General features: G+C 35.4%; 2 protein-coding genes across 2 annotated transcripts; one reads left to right on the forward strand and one right to left on the reverse strand.

Annotated features, from left to right (window-relative positions):
* Positions 1 to 4,357: 4,357 nt before the first annotated feature.
* LOC112515373 (carbonic anhydrase 1-like) lies at positions 4,358 to 11,278 on the forward strand. The gene is made up of 9 exons (XM_025122154.1): positions 4,358 to 4,588; positions 5,446 to 5,507; positions 7,635 to 7,778; positions 8,134 to 8,182; positions 8,556 to 8,672; positions 8,764 to 8,817; positions 9,867 to 9,952; positions 10,059 to 10,164; positions 10,961 to 11,278. The coding sequence occupies exons 1-9, from the start codon at positions 4,391 to 4,393 to the stop codon at positions 11,123 to 11,125; spliced, it is 981 nt and encodes a 326-aa protein (XP_024977922.1). The 5' UTR covers positions 4,358 to 4,390; the 3' UTR covers positions 11,126 to 11,278.
* Positions 11,279 to 13,386: 2,108 nt separating this feature from the next.
* Positions 13,387 to 18,882, reverse strand: LOC112515670 (protease Do-like 1, chloroplastic). Its single transcript, XM_025122578.1, has 8 exons — positions 18,407 to 18,882; positions 17,998 to 18,120; positions 16,789 to 16,960; positions 16,172 to 16,209; positions 15,430 to 15,628; positions 15,173 to 15,325; positions 14,845 to 14,979; positions 13,387 to 13,667 (listed from the first exon to the last, which is right to left on the reverse strand). Exons 1-8 carry the CDS (start codon positions 18,826 to 18,828, stop codon positions 13,590 to 13,592), a joined length of 1,320 nt encoding a protein of 439 aa, XP_024978346.1. The 5' UTR covers positions 18,829 to 18,882; the 3' UTR covers positions 13,387 to 13,589.
* Positions 18,883 to 18,988: the final 106 nt, after the last annotated feature.

Genomic DNA, 18,988 nt, shown 5'->3' on the forward strand with positions numbered 1-18,988 from the left:
TCTTTTTAGTCGATTTCGAGGTATTTTTCAAAGTTTTTTGGTTGATTTCATGAGATTTTACAAGTTCTTTTTGTTAATCTCGATGGGCTTTTTCAGTGTTTTTTTATTACTTTCGAGAGACTTTTTCTGTTTTCTAGTTGATGTTTCACGTATTTTCTAATATTTGTGATCAAACACCCCTCAAAGTCTAACAAATTCACTTTTTTCATACCCCAAAAAAGATTCTACTTCCAAAACCGTTTGAACGGATGCACAAAAACCCTTATCAGGCTTTTATACATCCGCCCGCCCTTTATATCTTTATAAACGTCTAAAGCTATAACGTCCAACCGTAGCTCCACATTCAAAGTCAAAACTCCGTCCCACGTAACGAACAATTTTTAAAAGGTAACATCACGTTTGAAACAGAACACGATGTTTACGTTGTCATGTTCAATTTAAAAAATAAAAAAAAAAATAAAAAAAAAAGAATTATAATGGAAAACATGTGTTAATGTCTTCATAGAATCAAATGCTTAATGCATTTCCGGATGCTCCGCTCATTTTGTGGGGTCTTCAACACCCTTCAAAGTCTCAAATTGCAAGTAAATTATATTCATAATTACAAACAGAATCTTCAACATTTTTTGTAATATTAAAATATTTCAGAAATAAATCTATTAATTTTTTTAAAAATAATATTACAAATATCTAAGAAAGTGAGATACATATCGATCTCAATGTTTCGTTTATTCTTATCTCTATCGATGTCAGAATACGATTTTATGTGGTTTTAAGAAAGCGATAACGTTTTCATTTTTGAATAAAATATAAATTTGAAGATATCATAAAAATTTGAAAAAATAACATAATATAATTTTTCGTTTAATAATATAAAATTTCAAGTTTAATAACAAAGCAATTATTTTTTGTATAATAATATAATTTTTTTTTATAAAGAAGATAATAATAAGTCTTCTGTTAGAACTCAATGATTATCCTAATTATATTTTAGATTTTTTATAATTAAAATGAGATGTTTATCGTATATTTAATTATGTTTATCTGCAGTTAATTACACGAATTCAAACATGAAGTTTTAATAAGTTGTACATATGCACAATTTACTTTTTTTTTATTAAACTGGATATCCAACCCATTATGCGAGCCGACTAATCTCAGGGCCACCACCTGCTTTGCAGATAGCTCAGAGTCACCGCATTTGAACCTCCGTGGCCACAAGGGGATTTTTATTCTTCCTTGGATTTGAACCTGAGACCTCCTGGTACTTTTGACCTTTGAAGCCAAACTCAAACCAATCAGACACCACCCTTGTGGTTACGCACAATTTACTTATAATCTTGAATTTTAAGTAATATGAATCAATAAACAATACTTTATGCATAAAAAATGGTTCTTAAGAGTTCTTATCAAATGCTTTATAGTATAGTATAAATTATAATATTAAGATATTTAAGAGCATTTATAACATATCCATTTAAAATAGAAAATATAAGACATTTTTTTTTATATTTTATTATAATAAATTCTCTATACTGATTTCATGAAACAATTTCTAGTATAAAAACAGGTAAACTGAAACATTTTATTCAGATAATAAATACATACAAGATTCAAATTTAAGACCTCTAAATTATATCTGGTAATGAAATCTACATCTCTACAGACCGTATGTTTTTATCACAACGAAATATCGACAATAAAACTAACAAAATGTAGACAGGGAATTGAAAAAGTAGATAGATAATACCGATTTAATAACGTTAAATTATATCATAACAATTTAATTTAATTATATTTAATGCCTTGCAACTTGTAAATTATAGATCCAAATGCATTTTCTTTTAATATTAACCCAATTATATTCAAATTACCATATTTAAAAAGAGTTAAATTACATGAAAAAGTAACGTATTTTAACCTAATTCTTATTTTAGATATCATATTTTCAAAACTTTCATTTTGGTAGTTAAGATGTAAAGTTTTAAACATATAAATACCTAGGTAACCGGTTGAAGACTAATTTTAGATAAAAAAAACTATGTCACTAATCACGTCAGCAAATAAACTGAATTCTATATCACATCACTCGTCACATCAGCATGATAACTGGTTAATATTTCAACTGGTTACCCGGGTACTTAAATGTTTAAAACTTTACATCTTAAGTACCAAAATGAAAGTTTTATAAGTACGTTACTCAAAATAAGAATCAAGTTATTTTTCATGCAATTTATTCTTTAAATAATAAGAAAATATTATTCTATTTATTAATATTTAATTATAAAAATAAAACCATATTTCGTAAGAATGGCAAAAGAATGTCGACATGTTACCAATTGCAAACGGCACTCAACTCGTTATAAGCGCTTCTCCTACTCATATTCCCACAATGTCTCGTCATCAGAATTGTACTCGTAACGTGTATATACGTTTCGTTGTACAATTCTGATGTAAGATTTATAACGTGTTGCTGAACGACACCTTTTTGGGTGTTGGGTTTTAGTTCATGATTTATCTTTTATTTATGTCTTTTGGGCGAATCAGATGAATACATATGGGATTCTGTAGTTTTTCGTTTACATTGCTAAACGAAGATGATTTTTCAATTCCAAGTTTGTGACGGTCTGAGAATCACTATACGACATTGATCGCTTCTTTCATATATCCATCCAAAACGTTCTTGTCTTCTGCCTTGTCATCGCCGATGTACCTGCCACTACCACCATCTCCGTAACGATCACCACCGCCTCCACTGCCACCATCTCCAAAAGCACTCTTGTGGAATGCCAAAATTGTCAAAGATGATTTTGTAGAACTACAACCCATTTGTTGCTATGTTGGTAACCACGGTTGTGGAGACGGTGGTGACCGTTATGGAGATGGCAGCAGCGACAGGTGCAACTGTGATAACTGCAGAGAACGAGAGGATTATATACATCGACATCAGTTTTTCAAAAATTCAGAGGAAAAAAATAGTTTGTGTACGTTTTTCGTTAGTCAATTGAGATGTTTGACTTTAAGAGTCATGTATGTAAATGATGATTTTTTTATCTAAAGGGGTGAGTCCCCCATCATAGTACTACTCTCGTTCAAACACGCTGTGATTGCATAGTGTAATACAGATTCTTGTTTTTCCTTTGAATTAAAATTTGTGAAGGATAAGGCTAGAAATGGAAATGAAGGTGATCCATAGATTTGTGATGGTTGAAAACACCATCTACATCTTCAACCATGTTGTATAGATAACACCTTATCCCTCTTATTATCACCCATCTTATTATTAGATATTATATGTCGATTTTCGTATTCAAATCGTATATATTTAACTGTTACTGATTTAAATTATACTGATATAAAATTAGTTTATCATGGTTATAATCAGACAGAACAACATCATATGAACCCAAAAATGATTTACGAATTGGTTCTCTGTATGATACCACTGACTGTTATTTACGCCTCAAGATTTGTGTGTATGTGTAAGGAAGCGTTATTGAGATAATTTGGAGTTTGACCGTTTTTGGTGAAGATTAATCAAGTTAAAAACTTTATTTTGCTTTGGGTTTTCATGTATAATTTGCAGGACACAGACATTGAGCTCTGTCTGTTACAACATCTCCAACAGCTATTTCGAAATCGAGAAACTTTTTCGTTACTCAAACAACTTCACGAAAATATTAAAAAATAAGAGAGAGAGAGAGATTTTCTCCAAATTTGAAGAACTCTCCGAAATAAAATTGAGGTAAAATGTTTTTAACGCTATTTCTAAACCTCATAAACATATAAATGAATTTAAATGGAAGCAAAGAGAAACATATTTTAATTAAGGTTTGTTTGGCAGTTGCTTAATGGTTTGATGCAAAATGATTAAGTGGTTAAAATGACCAAGAGACTCTTATCATATAGTTCATAATGAAATATGGTTGTTTGGTAATTGTTCAGAATGAAATTAGAATGCCGAATGGCTTAGGGAAGCCCAAGATACAAAATCTTCGGAAGATTTTAAAACCATTAAGAAACAGACTTTGTTTCGCTACACATCTTAACGATTCAAAAATAGCCTCTTAATGAAACTATTTTGACATTTATTTCTTCATTTTCAAAAAATTTAAAAAAATTATAATTTATAGACGTTTAAGTTTAAATTTCATGTATCAATAGACGTATTATAAGGTTTGTTTATAATTGGATAATACAAATAATGAGAGAAATTAAAAAAATACGTGTAAAAATGCATGAAAAGGAGACACGTGGAGTCCTGTGGTACGTCCAAACTTTATCTCTCGGATTATCCATGCACACACTAACGAAACTGATTTTAGTATAAAAACCCAATCAGAAACTCCGATGATCCACATCAACTCCCTTTCCGTCGTGGTGGTGATCAATGTCTGCAACGGCCGCCGCATTTACACCTTGCTTCGCCACCGTATCTCACCAGAAACCGTCGTCATCTTCCACCGTTGTTAGTTGCTTTGCAAGGCTGAGCAACAACTCATCGTCATCGGCAACTCCTCCTCCTCCTAGCCTCATCCGTAATCAGCCGGTTTTTGCCGCTCCGACTCCGATCATCACCCCCACTTGGGTACACACATATATGCTCTCTCTCTCTCACACACACCGACACACGGAGCTAATTTCATCAGAAAATTAGACCGTTTTTATTAGATCAGAGCATCTTCAACAACTATGCTTGTTTTAACGTACCATTAAGAGGTATTACCAAATTTGGAGATTCGTTTAAACAACAAGTATTGCAATTAAGATAACATGCTATGCCTTGTTAAAAAGTAAGAAAAAGCACACCAAAAAATGACTAATCTTATCAACTAATAACTAGTTAGTTTAGCAACAAAACAACTAGTTTAGGGGTGTCTGGTTAAAGATATTAAGCAATAATCAATGGAATGAAAATAAAGAATAATATAATGAGCTCATTCCCACAGAAACCCAAAATTTATCCCCAATTAAATTGGAGGGGAAAGAAAATCCATTCTCATTTCATTCCCTACCATTTTTTATAACAAGGGTGGTGCCTGACTGGTTTGAGCTTGGCTCCAAAGGTCAAAAGTACCAGGAGGTCACATGTTCAAATCCAAGGAGGAATAAAAATCCCCTTGTGGCCACGAAGGTTCAAATGCTGTGACTCCAGGCTATCAGCAAAGCAGGTGGTCGTCCTAGGATTAGTCGGTTCGCATAACGGATTGAACATCCAGGTTAATAAAAAAAAACGAGTCAAATAAACGCTTATTACATGCATTGGCTTTAGATATATAATGAGGGTATATCATAAATGTCTCAATAAAAACACCCAAAAAGGCAATCTTGAAACTTGCTAATTTTAAGGTTCAGAAAACAGATATAAATATGAAATCGATGCAATGCTAGTGAACAAGTTCATCTACGATTATACAAAATAAAGTTGTGAAATAATATATGCAGAGAGAAGACATGGGAACTGAATCATACGAGGAGGCAATTACTGCACTCAAGAAGCTTCTAAGGTAACCGACTTAACTTTTACATATATCTTTATATTCATAAATATAAAGGCTTATTTTCATGAGAAAAATGTAAAAAAAAAAAAACTGAGAAACATCCTGATAATCGTTTATTTGAACGATATGTATATGTCTATACAAGTAATTTGTCCAGTATGTACATGTGCATAAAATGTACATGTGCATAAAAACCGAGAAATGACTTCAGTTACTTATATACACATATACATATCATCCAGATAAATGGTTACCATGTTGTTCCTCAGTTTTTAATTTTTTAAAAAATCCTCTCCTGAACCTCCTAAATATATAAAGGTATATTAGAAATTTCGAGCATCACTAACAAAATTACAAAAAATTTCTTTAAAATGGATGATTAAAAAACTACATTTAACTTTAACAATTTCTTCATATTAAAAAAATTAAAGCCTTAATTATATTATAATTATTAAAATAGTTAATAGATCAATAGCTTAATACAATTTCAAATAAATATTATGTAAAATGATAATACGGTTAACTCCATTGATTAAAAAATAATAAAGAAACAATTTCTCCACTAAAAAATTACATTAAAGAGTTCTATACATCTATGATTTTTTAGCTTCTCTGTAGAATGTTTACCAAACATTTATCCGGGTAAACGTTTATCAAGTAACATTACCTTACTGGATGAATATAGTACATACCAATAATCTTACCCAGTAAGAGCAAATGCAAGTATCAAGAGTCTTTACTTGGTAAGTAAGAGCGATGACTCTTACCACGGTTAACGCTTACCGAGTAAATTATTACATTTGATACAATTTTGGTGGATTAAAATCTTACATGATAAATAAGTGATAATGTTGAATTTTATCGATAAAACTTACCCGCATAAGTGTTTGGTAGACGACCCCTTTCTTCATTTTGTAGGATCCGTTAGAACAAAAATATGGTCTTAAATTTGCCAAATCTCATTCTTTTTTTCTATTTTTAAAAATCTGTTGCATATATTTTTTTAACTTAGGAGAAAGAATAGCAATTGCATAGAAATTTTGGTTATTTTAAAAATTCAACAATTTCATTTCTAGACATCATATCATATGGCATTTATCTTGGTTTTTTATTATTTATTTGTTTGATATTACTTTTATATCAAAATTACGTATATGTCCAGTAAACAAGATTTAGGGGTCGTTTATCAAAAGCTTATCTGGGTAAGCGCTATGGTAACGACCAAGAATCTTACCCGGAGAGAGCGAAACAAAAACCAAAAGTCTTACCCGGTAAGTGAGGTCGACGACTCTTACCATGTTAAACGCTTACCGGGTAAATTGTGGCATATAGTGTCGTTTTGGTGGACTAAAATCTTACCAAGTAAGTAAATAATAATGTTAGGTTTTACCGACAAGCACTTACCGGGTAATTGTTTGGTAAACGGCCCCGTTGGCTTGTTCCAGATTATTGTCATATTATTGTGTTTTTATAGTTTTTCATTAATTTAATAAAAAAATATTTACATCCTCTATGTCATCACCATCTTATCCTAAATTCATCACTTTACATTAATTAAAATTAGATAAGATAATATTTAATTGATATATTATAAATTTAGAGGCAACATGATAAATTTATGAGAAATATAAGAAGGGCTAAATTACACGTGATAAAAATACGTTGGATTGACGAGCCATAGCACAAGCATCTTTTCCCGCGACCTTGGTCACGTTGACCAAGTTGCCCATGTCCTTTTGGACGTATGTGCATCACATGTGATCCGACTCTTCTCATAAATCGACCGACTTATCATGGTCAATGTGAGAAAAAAATGCAAGAAGAGCCAAATCACATGTGATACAAACACGTAGCGTTGAGCAAGTCGCCCACGTCTTTTTGGACGTGCTGCATCACATGTAACCTGACCCTCCTCGCAAATTGACCGACTCATCACATGATTCTCCATCAACTAACCTCTGTTGAAGGGGGCGTGTTAAAAGTCCCACATCGGCTCGACTTTGCCCATTTCTCTTCAATATATGTTGGAACCTTCGTTTTCTCCTCAAGGGCTCTTTTGAAGATTAATAGAAGGTTCCACATATTCTCATAATCATAATTCATTTTGATCAACAATTAATGATGGTTCTACAGTGAGAAGGGGGAGTTGGCACCTGTGGCTGCTGCAAAAATCGACCAGATCACGGCCGAACTTCAAACCCCCGGCTCCAAATCTGGATTTGACCCTGTCGAGAGGATCAAAACAGGTTTTGCCAAATTCAAGACAGAGAAATACGAGTAAGGGGCTGTTTGTTGGTTTTTTATTAAGTCCTCTATGTTTTAATATGTCTGTATAGACCAGGAAGGTTTTCGTTTGGGATGGGTTTTTCATAGATGGAAGGATAGTGTTTTTTAATTGGGAGGGGCAGGTTTGAAAGAAAATTGGCTTTCTGCATAAAGCTTCCCCTAGAAGCTTACTGAATAAGCCACTTTATATATCATTAAGCCACTACCAAACAATCATGTATAGCTGTTCGAATAAGCTGTAAGTCCCATTAAGCTGCTAAGAAACAAGCCCTATGTTTTACACTAATACTTACATTTAAAATGGAGAGAGACTCTTGCATTAAATGGTTGTGTGAACTGTATGCAGAACAAATCCAGCCTTGTATGGGGAACTTGCCAAAGGCCAGAGCCCAAAGGTTAGCCTCTTTCTGGAGAACTATTAATTAGGGATGCAAAATTTCCTACTATAAAATACTCTCTCCGTCCCAAAATAAATGTTCAACACACAGTTTTATAATTATATAGTTATTACATATTTTTATTACCCAAATGACAGTTTTACCCTTAACAATAAAGGGAGCAACTAGTTTCTCCGTCTCATGAATAAGGGTAGAAATGGAAAACATACACTTACTTGGGCACTTATTTTACGACAAACTAAAATAGAAATGTGAACACATATTTTGAGACTCGAGGGAGTATTATACAATTTCCTTGGTCAGTCGATATACCAAGGGTTATAAGTTGTAACTTTGCTGCTAATATATACATACCGGTGATATGTGGCAGTTTATGGTGTTTGCATGCTCGGACTCCCGAGTTTGCCCGTCACATGTGCTGGATTTCCAACCCGGTGAGGCATTTGTGGTCCGTAATGTAGCCAACATCGTCCCTCCCTTTGACCAGGTTGACTTACAGTTGTAATCATTCATCATCATCATCATCATCTAATTAATCACAATTTAATTAAAGTTTTCTTAATTACCTGTAAGAACAGGAAAAGTATGCCGGAGTAGGAGCTGCTGTTGAGTATGCAGTTCTGCATCTCAAGGTAATCTACATCATCCTGTTGCAAGACTTCAGTTGCTTTACATTTTCAACATAAGAAATCTCGTTTAGTTAGACATAATTCATTGATGCATATACGAAATGAAATTCAATTGGTAAATGCATCAATACATATATACTTGAATGCATAGTAGATATGCATTGATGAATATATTTATTGACAAAATACATGGTGTATATGCATCAATGAATATAGGTTCTCTAATTCTCACATGAACCTGATCCCATATCAGTACACCAAACGAAACGAAATGAAACCCCAATATATCCCATTCAGAGGTGGGGAATCGGGTTATAACACGGGGTCTTGGGGGTGGATGGGATGTAGGCGAACCTGATCTCTACTTGTGTGAAAAAAGGATTTGAAAATCAAGAAAGGGGTGCTAAAATTTGAAAAACTAGTTAGAGCATCATCCAACAGATTCTCCAAAATTTCTCCAAAATGTAGAATGGAATTTCAAAATCTCTGAAGACAAAAATACATTCAACTCCAACAGATTCTCCATTTGGGAGATTAAAACATTGATTATATTATTAAAATATTTCATTCATCTAATAAAGTATTATTTCTCTCTTTAAATATTTATTTTCAAAGTTTCCTATTGATGAAAATATATTAAAAACCATCTCTCTCTCTCTCTCTCTCTCTCTCTCATTAATTGTAATCATTTTTGGGGCGATCTCCAAATTAGGAGATTTTTACAGTGTCTCTTACTTTTGTTGGAGCAAAAAACATGTCCAAAATACCTATTTTCTCCATTTTGGAGAATCTGTTGGAGATGCTCTTAGAAGTAAGCAACAGCATATAAAAAGAGAATCTGTAACTATGTGAGTATTAGGCAGTGAAAGAAATGTGGAAGGTTTTACGGTTTTAATTTGACATGGGTATTTTAGTAATTTACGCATCTCCCTGATTTTTGTTTTATTCATGTGCTGTCCCAGTCTAATGTCGCACCAAACATGGACAACAAGTTATTTTACCATCATGTTGTACCAAAAGCACCCTAAAAGTTACGTGTTTGAATGATGCAGGTGGAGCAGATAGTAGTAATTGGGCATAGCCGTTGTGGTGGGATCAAGGGTCTGATGACTTTCCCAGATAAAGGACCTCACACCACGTAAGTGCACTTACTGTGTGCAAACGGTTAGGGTGCAGCTTACTTACCATTCTTTTTTCTTGTTTCAATTCTGATCCCATATATCATATTCTTCATGTGATGGCAGTGATTTCATCGAGGACTGGGTGAAAGTCTGTCTCCCTGCAAAGTCAAAGGTGATAGCAGAGCATAGTAGTACATCTGTTGATGATCAATGTGTACATTGTGAAAAGGTAAAGAAATCTTCTGATGAGCTTAGCAGTTAGCTCCTCTGTGTGTGTTAAGAACTACTAAGTCCATATTGGGCAACCATAAGTAGCTTATTGAAAAAGCCCTGCTTGGTTAGCCATAAGATAGCTTTTTTGAATCGCTACTTCCAAGTAATGTTTCAATAAGCTAGGGAAGTTTTTCCCACTTTTTTCCAAATACCCCCTTTGTATATGCCCAATCCTTTTTTCAATACGTCCTTATAGGTCATTTCATGTTATCATATACCTAATCAGCCAGTTTTTACCAAACATGACTAGCTTATCAACTAGCAGCTAGTTGATATATCAGCCAGTTTGTCATACATGGCCTAAAAATATCTGTGTGCAATGTTGATTCACCATGTCCTTTTTGGTCATTTTACAATATCATCTAGCTTATCAGCCAGTTTGCCATACATAGCCTGATAATATGTGTGTGATGTTGATCAACATGTCCTTTTAGACCGTTTTACAATATCATCTAGCTTATCAGCTAGCATGACTAGGTTATCAACTAACAACTAGTTTTTACCAAATATGACTGGCTTATCAGCCAACAGCTAGCTTATCAGCTATTTTTGCCAAACACAACCTAATAATCTGTGTGATGTTGCCACTTTGTCATACATATCCTAATATCTAGTGTGACGTTGATTCAATGTCCTTTTAGGTCCTTTTACATTATTTCTAACTTATCAGCTAGTTTTTACCAAATATGACTGGCTTATCAGCTATTTTTGCCAAACACAACCTAATAATCTGTGTGATGTTGACTATGCAGGAGGCTGTGAATGTATCCCTTGCACATCTTCTGACTTACCCATTTGTGAGAGATGGACTGGTGAAGAAAACACTGGCACTCAAGGGTGGACACTACGATTTTGTTAACGGAACCTTTGAGCTGTGGGGACTTGAGTTCGGCCTTTCTCCTCCTACCTCTGCTTGATTGAGTTACACTTTGTTTGTATATCATCATTACCCTGACCCCCTCCCAACTCCTTTGTTCCACCCAAATTTCACCTACTATCTCTACATGTATTTCCCCTAATAAAAAGTGAATTGCGTGACTTCTTATATAATAAATCAAGTCGTTACTATATAAGCATATTGTTATGCTCTTCTTGCTTTTTTTTCCTTTTCTAGTATAGAGGGAGGTTCAAACGAGAACATGGTCAAAATAAGAATACATGAGAACGGCCAAATTACATGTGCTTTTGCACTAAAATCACATGTGATTATGGAACATGATCAATGCAAGGGTGTCTGGGCAACTTGGCATACGACCTCTTGTTGCGGCCAAGGTTGGATCACATGTGATTTTACACTAAAACCACATGTCATTCAGCCGTTCTCGTGTTTTCTTATTTGGTCATTATTCTCGCTTGAACCCAATCCTTATAGTATAAGATGTTGACACCATACTGCAATGGAAGCTCTTCTAAGATGTCGACTCTCATTATATAGGGCTATTTAGTTAAATAACCTCAAATGAGTTTTCAATTAAGAACATAACCTTTTTAAAAAAATTAACTCAATAACCTTCAAATGACTTACCTCTGGAGTTAAACACCCTGCCTCTTCTGTAAATCACACCGCCTCTATAAAATCTTGAAGAAAATACTAAAAGGTTAGTTTGTAAAAGCGACTTTCATTAAATGACCCGATTATATATGGCTGATAACATGGAAGTCCCTCCACAAATAGACCATAATCACGTAGATTCAATCACAATGGTAAGTAAATAAAGATAAAAATGGTTCTCAGTAACTTGTCTCTCTAAAACATTTTAACAAACCGAAGGTATTCATGGAAACAACCTCTCTACTCCATGGGGTAGATGAAAAATCAAGTACATGATATCCCTACCGACCCGACTTTCGAATGATGCCTGGTAGTACATTTACATGATGCTAAAGCATCCATATCACAATTCACACCCTCTATCATCCACCAAGAAACATGAATCTTCCTACAGCATGTATCAAGAGGCTCTTCCCATCCTTTGATAAAGTAAGAAATCATCACCGGTCTCTTTGCTCCTGATTTGTTAGACTGCTATATCAAGATGGGACGAGGAACATTCAGGGGACACTTGGTGTTCATTTCAGGGAATGGGAATGCTGGGGAATGGAAAGGGGAATGAGTTTTTATTCCTCCCAATTTGTTGAGGAATGCTTCATTACCCGGTATCTGGTAATGGCCCATTCCATGGCCTTTGGCACAAGAATATGACAACCCCCTCCCCCCAAAAAAAAAAAACAAAAACAAAAAAGGTTTATTTTTTGCAGCCTCCATAGACTATTTTAACTTCTATATTCTTGGCATTGTGCCAAGGAAACAACCTCTTTACCCCTTGGGATAAAGGATATGCTGCATACATCTTACCCTCCCTAGATCCCAGTTCATAAGGGATTCATCAGGTTCGATTGGTTCGGTTTGGTTTATTCTTGGCAGTGTGCCTGTAAGGTGTTTCTACCTGGACTTTGGTGTTAATTACTTATTTCTCCAAGCAAAATGAGAAAGGGTGTGTCCTTAGGGAGGCGCTGTTGCTAAAAGACACAGTAATAAAAACCAGAATTTTCCACATGATGGACCATGGAGTCACTCTGCTACTTTTTAGCTCGGTATTCTATAAATTAACAAGAAAATACAATAGACCTTTTGGTGATCTGATCACTAGAAGTACATTAAATAAAAAAGGTCATTCCGTAGAAACGATCTAATACACACCTCCAATGTTTTCTTTTAAAAGAGAACAAAAGTAAGAGACATTGCCAATTAGGGTGCGTACGATAAGCAAGACAGGACGAGACGAGACGAGACAAGACAGAACAAAAACTCGTTGCCCCATATTTTGTGCGACATTAAGACCAAGACAGAGCTTGGTTTTTTGTCCCACCAAAATAGGTGAAACAAAAATTAGGAAGATGAACAAGATTGGTAAATTACTAAACTACCATGTCAAATTAAAACCCTAAAACCTTGCAAAATCCTTTCAAATCGCTTACCTCACCCTCCCCCGTCCAGTAACACACCAGTGAAAATGTGCCAGATCAAAATCACTTGGTTCAATCATTATCAACAAGCAAAGCGTCTTCGGGAGAAACAAAATTTCACCCTAAACAAGCGGCAAACCTTGACATCAGGTACAAATATTTGCTAGCTACATATTCATGGACCATGGTAAAGTTACAAGCAACACATGTTGGTAACAAGGGTAAAGCAACTATAATAGCATTCTCGAAGTCAAAGGATTACATCTATATAGTATTTAACTTTACGTAAATACAGGCGTGTAGATTTATGTACATGACCCAGTAACTCAGTAAGGAAACAATAAGTCAAATTACACAGCGAGACATTTCTCGTAATGAATAGAAATTCACAACCTGACCTCACAGTTTGAGGAATTATGATTCATCAGCCTTTGGCTCAAGTAGCACAGGGATCTTCTCTACATGGTCACCACGCAGCACCTCCACAGTGACCTGACCATCAAGAAACAGCTTATATTACAAATGTGTGGATGGTGTTCAAAGGAAAATTAAATCTTATGTCCTTCAAGACAGTTCTGCACCTTTTCAATTGATATTCTTATACATCAAGTCAAAACAATTAAAACATATTATTAAATCCATGAACATGCTTCTTTCATACTTGGAAGTAGAGATGCACAAAGATTGGTTAAGACCGGTCTTGGGCCCGGTCCTGCCAAGCCCAGTCCAACAAAAAGTGGCATATCCGGTCCTTCAAAGGCCTGAGCCAGGCATTAAACGAGCCTGGTCCTGAAATCTGGATGTGAACCGGTCCTTTGGTCCTTAGCCTGTCCTAACTCCTAACTGGTCCTATTTAATTTTTTTACTCCCTCTGTCCCAAAATAAATGTCCAGATTTCTAGTTTTTCCCAAAATAAATGTCCTTTCAAAAATAAGTGCCTACATTCCAATTCTACCCTTAATTATAAGATGGAGAAATTCATTACTCTCTCTATTATTAAGGGTAAAAGTGTAACTTAGTTTATTAAAAAAGTGTAATATTACACATTTCTAAAACTATGTACGTTTTTATAGTGAACATTTATTTCCGGACAGAGGGAGTACTTTTTTTAGATTTACAGAACATATATACTTCCATAAGTGTCTTTTTACAAGTTAACAAAGACATAAACCTAACAAATTAGATTTCGTACAATGCCCCTAAAACTAGCCTTTATGAGGGGCATAGATGTCTTTCAACACGTTAAAAGAAAGACAAACTATAAAAAATAGCCGTTTTTTTTACTTTCAATTTTTTTACTGGCCTTCGACTTGGCCTGACCAAGCCCATTAACAGGCTTGGGCAAGGTTATGCAATATCGGATCCTTAACCGGTCCTTGATGAAAAATGTAGGACTGATCGGGCTTTTACGCCTGGTCTGTTCGAGACCTCGCTCACAACCTCTTGACCTAAAAAAAGTAATCTTTCTCGATATGCCCAATAATGGTCCTTCGTATAACCAGACCTAGTCAGGCCGGGCCTGGTCCTTGGGCCTATCTGTGCATCTCTACTTGGAACTATTAGTTTGAATGACATAAAAGTGTGAACTATGAACTACCAAGAAAATGCCCAATATTGGAAGAAGCTGAAGATTAGAAATAACAACATACAAAGTTGAGTTGCAACTTACTGTTTCACCCACTTTGCACTGGTCAAGAATTCTGTACAAATCACTTCCATTTGAGACCTTTTTCCCATTTACAGATGTAATGATGTCCCCAAGTATGAGCCTTCCATAGGTATCACGTTTTGTTGGTAGCAGACCCTGTAGGTTGAGATTAATCAGAACTAAGTCCCATTGGTGACTGACTGACTTCTTAAGGTTGAAAAGAACAAGAGTTATAAATCAGGTCCCGAGACGACACACACATGCATATACACACCCACACATACAAACTACACCTAAATTTCCACAATCTACGAACTCAGTTGGTAAAAGGACATGGCGACAGAATTACCGCTTTTCCAGCTGGACCATTTAGAGGAGCATCTAAGACAAGTACTCCACTGACTCCCAGCTGCTCCACAGACTGATCAGGTGCAAACTTAATTCCTAAAATAGGTCTTGTAACTTTCCCAAATTGAACCAATTGGTCAACAATTCCACCAACCTGAACAGATGATTGAAAATTATGTCCAATAATAAAAGAAAATTATTTTGGAGTCCTCAAAATCCTAGATGAGATTAAAACAAAGGTATATTGATGTAACTCACAGTGTCAACCGGAATGGAAAATCCAACACCAGATGACGCACCAGATGGAGAGTATATAGCTGTATTTATCCCAATAAGGTTTCCTGAGCTATCAAGCAGTGGCCCTCCACTGTTACCAGGGTTAATCGCGGCATCTGTCTGGATAACATCTTGGATCGGCCGCCCAGTTGCAGCACTGCTTATTTCTCTCCTTAGCCCACTACAAATAAGGAAACCAGTACCTTAAAAGTTAAGCTCAAATGCCCAGAATGTACATCGAAGGTTCTCATCACAAATGCGTTATGTATGTATAACTGTTAGCAATTGTATCTATCTCTTTTGGTCGGGATTCGCAGCAGGCCCTACTTAACAGCAGTCTTATTTAGTAGGAAAATCTTCATGATTCTCTCTCTCATGCACATTTCTCCTGTACCTCCTGCCCTACATTTCTCCTTATTTATTTTATTTATAGCTATTGTTCACTGAAAATTAGGTGAAAAGGAAGCGTGTTCAGAGTTGCGTCGAAATTATGACCCACGATATCATTATAAAAACCATGCCAGGGACAACAATTTCCCTGGATCATTGCGAACGTGTAAAATGCAAAAATTGTCAGTAATTTGTGTTTATGCCTATGATTAAGGAATAAAAAGTAGTGTGGCATGCTTCAATATGTATGAACAGACCTTATCTTTGATGGGTGTAATATTAAGAGTTACAGTAATAAAATTTGACTACATGTGCTTGAAGCAGTAACTCATACCTGATGACACCAGTTGTTAGTGTGTGATCAAGCCCAAACTGAAAAAGAAATATGAACCATTACATCAACTCATCAACCAAGTGAAAGTATATTCGCTATCAAAAAAAAGTGCAAGTACATTGGAGGGGGTTCCATAAGTTAAAACATCTTATCAGTTAAGAGTCACTTCATAAATGGACAACTATAAGCCACAATCAACCTCAACTTTGAGCACTAGATGTATCCAGCAGTCAATGAAACTCAAAGTTTGTGCAACTTATATAGGGTTTGTGTTTCTCATTTCTATGTACAAAATCAAGGCTTTGATGCAGGGCTCATTGTTCAATGATTTCCGTAACTTTCTTTCATGATATAACTGCATCAACCTACAGGTTGGGAAAACCGTACCTCTTAAAGTTTCTGGTTAGAGATCATTCACATTACATAAATGGTCAACACTGCATCAGAGCACTGCTTTTTTAACATTTCAACAAAAAATGACCCATAAAGATTGATGAAGAGAGCTACAGCACAAAAATATTGATTTTAGGCATGCTAGTAGCAGAACAAATAAGCACAATATACATATATAATGTACTCAATATTCTCATGCGCAGAATTAGTATATGCAAACTCACAGGGTTTCCTATAGCAAACACTTTTTGTCCAACAAGCAAGTCGGCAGACACACCGACTGGTATTGGTCTCAATTTATCTTTTGGTGCATCAATACGCAGTACTGCAACATCCTTATCTTGGTCAAACCCAACAACTTGTGCATCAAATGTGGTCTGATCAGAAAGTGTTACCCTGAATATACATTAATACATAAATCAACTCAATGGAAGCAAAGAGAAGAAATTAGTGATACCAGAGACATTGCTAACAGAACCTAATGATGAAGAAATGTATCGTCACCACAAGTGACAAATTGATTTTCAAGGTGAACGAAAGAAATAAAGACTAAGATCAATGAAGTTATCCAAAGCAAACACATACTCCATTTCTCTAAACTTAAATCATGTGGTTTTTTAGACAGTTGACAGATTTTCCCAGATATGACGAATCAGTCGGACGACATCTCCTGATACTACCACAGGCTGCATTTTCAGGTTCTTATGTGATTTTGAGTCCGTTTTTACACCATGGGTTACTTCAATATGTTTATGCATAGTAGAGTGCCAAAGAAGTGGAGTTGTACACTGTTCAAAATGACGATCAATTCCTTTTTTTCAAATACTGCTACAGCTGCACAATCCTTTCCTTGTGCTACAAATGCCCTATGAAGAAGAATCCTAGAACAAAATGAGAAATAGCAAACCAACTTCTAGGAGATACATAATTGACTACATTGATCTTGGTAGCTATGCCCGTGAACCTAAATATGAGTGTTAGAATTGATATACGACTCAGATGTTAGAGTTGATATATGATTGAGATGAATATTGATGTGTCAAGGTAGATGAAGTTCTATATATTGACTGAAAGGAAGAAGCATAATCATGAACATGAAAACAATATCCTATATCAATTCTAACAAGGAGGCAGGAGCAAGAGTAAGATATTATTGTGGAATGACGTTCTTGCCAGCCGAACTCAAGTCCAACCCATTTGGCAACCAAAAGCATCATAATACATCATTATGTGGAGGAATCAATCACTTATCCGTTGTTCTTTTGTCCATTTTCACGTCTTCATATTCTCTCTTCAGATTTGACTGACAAGTCAAATTACAACTTGCAACCAATCATTCAACTCAATATTCATTGCTAGAGTCCCAAGTGACAACAATATTCACTTTGCATATTTCACGGCATGAGATTATGAGAAGGCAAAAACTGACCAACCTGAGATCAGACGCACCTCGAATAACATGATAATTTGTGACAATATGACCCTTTTTATCCCAAACAAAGCCTGATCCAGACCCCTGGGGCACCTCCAATACATCCAGAGTAAATGCATCCTGCCTAGACAACATAACTTCACTCAGAAAAAACGAATGAACAAAAAAACCAGTATCTCAACTGAATGAGATCAAACGCCCGACATTTTGCATCATATCCATTACCAATCATTTCTACGTTTTTTATCAGGTGATCCAGCTTAAACTAACATAAAAACGCAAAATAACTATGCAAATGAGCTGGATCATCACAATTATCCTTCAAAAATGATCATTCCATTTCAAATTCCACAAACACAATGAAGGCCACAAAAACAGATATTTACTCAAGTCAATATCGATAGAATTACCTAGCAGCTAAGTTAGTGATGTAGACAACAGAAGGAGTATTTTCCTGGAAAAGACGAACAGTAGCGAGCTCATCCGTCTGCAACTTCCGAGACGGAGTGACAACAAAAGCAGCCGCAGAATCGACATCGGTAACAAATATAGCGACAGAAAGTGCTACGGAAGTGAGAACTACGACAAACGAATCTAGAAACCTGTTGCAGGCGGATCTGTCGGCGGACTCCGTCGCCGGCGAGTGGTTACTATGAGCAATTGGACGGAGAGAAGCGACGATGCAGGTGGCATGGAGATTGCGAGGGGCGAGGTTTCTAGAAAGAGAAAGCGTGAAGTTTGGAGGACGATTTGGAGATGGAAATCGAGAAGGGAGAAGAGTAGGAGCATGATGAGAAGAGATGTGTGTGGAGAGGAATGAATGTGAAGCCATTCCTGCTTCAGACTCCCTGCGAGTGATGACTTGTTTTTATTTATTTGATATTATTATTGGTAACTAGAAGAGTACTCGCGCAATGCAGCGAGATACATCGTGTTTTTAATATTTCATTTTATTTGTTTTTATTTTTGAATAAAATATATGTTTGACGATA

Source organism: Cynara cardunculus (genome assembly GCF_001531365.2).
Source record: "Cynara cardunculus var. scolymus isolate 2C chromosome LG 7, CcrdV1, whole genome shotgun sequence".
Classification (NCBI taxonomy): domain Eukaryota; kingdom Viridiplantae; phylum Streptophyta; class Magnoliopsida; order Asterales; family Asteraceae; genus Cynara; species Cynara cardunculus.